Here is a 1,751-nt window from a genome sequence, read left to right as displayed (position 1 = left end):
AGGTGCATTTACAATAATTTGTCCGTCCCTGGCAGGGGAGGCATGGGATCCAGTCTGGGAGTGGAGGCTCTGCCTCCCCTGCAACAGAGACACTTCTAGGGGAGTGTGACCCCTCCCGGGGTACCGCAGGGGTAGGGGTGTGTCTCAGGAGCTCGTCAAACAGCGCTGACGGTATAGTTTTGTGGGTCTTGGAGGGCTATCACACTCTCAGGTTCTTGCATGAAATCAAGGGGGTCTATGAAAGCAAGCGTACAAGATTCCAGATCTGCCCGAAAAACGACAGAAAAAGGACACAGACCAAATACTTCAAACTTCAGTAACAAGAGGCCTACCATCTTGTGTGCACTAGGAAGAATGAAATTTTGGGAACAAAGTAAGAGTTTGGGTACATCACCCAAGTGACATAGGGTATGTGGGGAATAAGTGAAATTCTGAGGCAGGAAAAGAAGCTTACTTCTTCTAGTTCCATAAAAAAAAATCCTCCATATTGGTTCTTCTCCACTTTGTATATTCTGCTACATTTATTTGTGAAGACTCTGTAAGAATATTACTAATACTGACTGATATAGAACAAATACATTCTTTGGAGTCAGTTCAATGATTTTATGTTCTGAACTCTTAAGTTCAGAAGTTTTTACAAAGGCACGATTGTTATTCTTTTTTCTTCAGAAAGAAAACCTAGCCACAGATTTAATTGAGACAGTGCTCTTCACAAGTCTGCACTACTGAATAAGGGTACAGCTGCTGGTATACGTATATATTTTTTATACTAGATGTATAAAAAATGTACAAATGAAAACTTGGAGCATTATTTACAACAGATGTGATAACGGTAGCTGTTTAAAATCAGTATAAAGAATAAATGTAAGGACAAGTAGTGAGAGCTTGGATCAATCACGATTCCACCCCCTGCCCCCCCAGTTTCTGTTCATTATCAACCAGCCAAATACCACATATACCTTTCTGTTGGACTAAAGGTGACCCTTTAGACAGGTTTCTTGTTGCTATGTTTACATACGCTTTCACAAGACAAAGTACTGCAGTAAAAAACGCATATTGTCCTAAATGCACTATATAGATTGAAATGCCTCTGGTTGTGTATAAGTGGTGAAAATAAATCAGAGTAATATCTAGACAAAGCTACACTTTGATATATGAAGAATCCTCATGGCTACATGTTTATAGTATGATGAAGTCTAGAATGCCAGCCAAGAAAAATGCATTTTGCAGGTGGGCCTAAATCTTTACTCAGTTGTGATTTTTAACTAACCTGTCTGTTTCCATCATGGGGCAGCTTCATGACCATAAATACAGAAAAGTACTGACAATGTAAGTCATCCCTTAAAAAACAGTTTTTTCTAAGTGCCACAGACAGTTAAAAAGGGCTTTACTTACCCCAGACAAGGACAATGTATCTCAGTGGAATGAAATACAGGATGATGGTGAACACGGAGAGGGCAACAATCGCCAGCCAGCTCAGGAACGGGACAGTCCAGTTGAACGTACTAAAAGAAAAATTAACGAAAGTCAGAACTGCGGTCACGCGACAGAGCCAATAAAAGAAAAAGTAAGGGGCGGGACAGGGGGAGAAGTGCCAGTTTCCATCAGTGAGAACAAACTGAAACTACGAACGCATGCACGGCTGCTGGACGTGAGGGCGAGCCTGGGCTTGGACCCGCTCCCAGTGGAAAGGCAAGGAGGTCCTGGCTTCACCCTCTCGCTGCCGAGGGCTCCTCTCCCTGGCCCAGCTG

At 42.6% G+C, this 1,751-nt stretch overlaps 1 protein-coding gene across 1 annotated transcript in view; it reads right to left on the bottom strand.

Annotated features, from left to right (window-relative positions):
- MCTP1 (multiple C2 domains, transmembrane 1) overlaps positions 1 to 1,751 on the bottom strand; it is a 174,301-nt gene that overhangs the window by 3,832 nt on the left and 168,718 nt on the right. The window contains exon 17 of the mRNA XM_009572845.1: positions 1,396 to 1,505. Coding sequence (XP_009571140.1) covers positions 1,396 to 1,505 — 110 coding nt within the window. The remainder of the gene's footprint in view (positions 1 to 1,395; positions 1,506 to 1,751) is intronic.

Source organism: Fulmarus glacialis, unplaced genomic scaffold (assembly GCF_000690835.1).
Source record: "Fulmarus glacialis isolate BGI_N327 unplaced genomic scaffold, ASM69083v1 scaffold3802, whole genome shotgun sequence".
Lineage (NCBI taxonomy): Eukaryota > Metazoa > Chordata > Aves > Procellariiformes > Procellariidae > Fulmarus > Fulmarus glacialis.
This window is presented reverse-complemented; position numbering and strand designations above follow the sequence as displayed.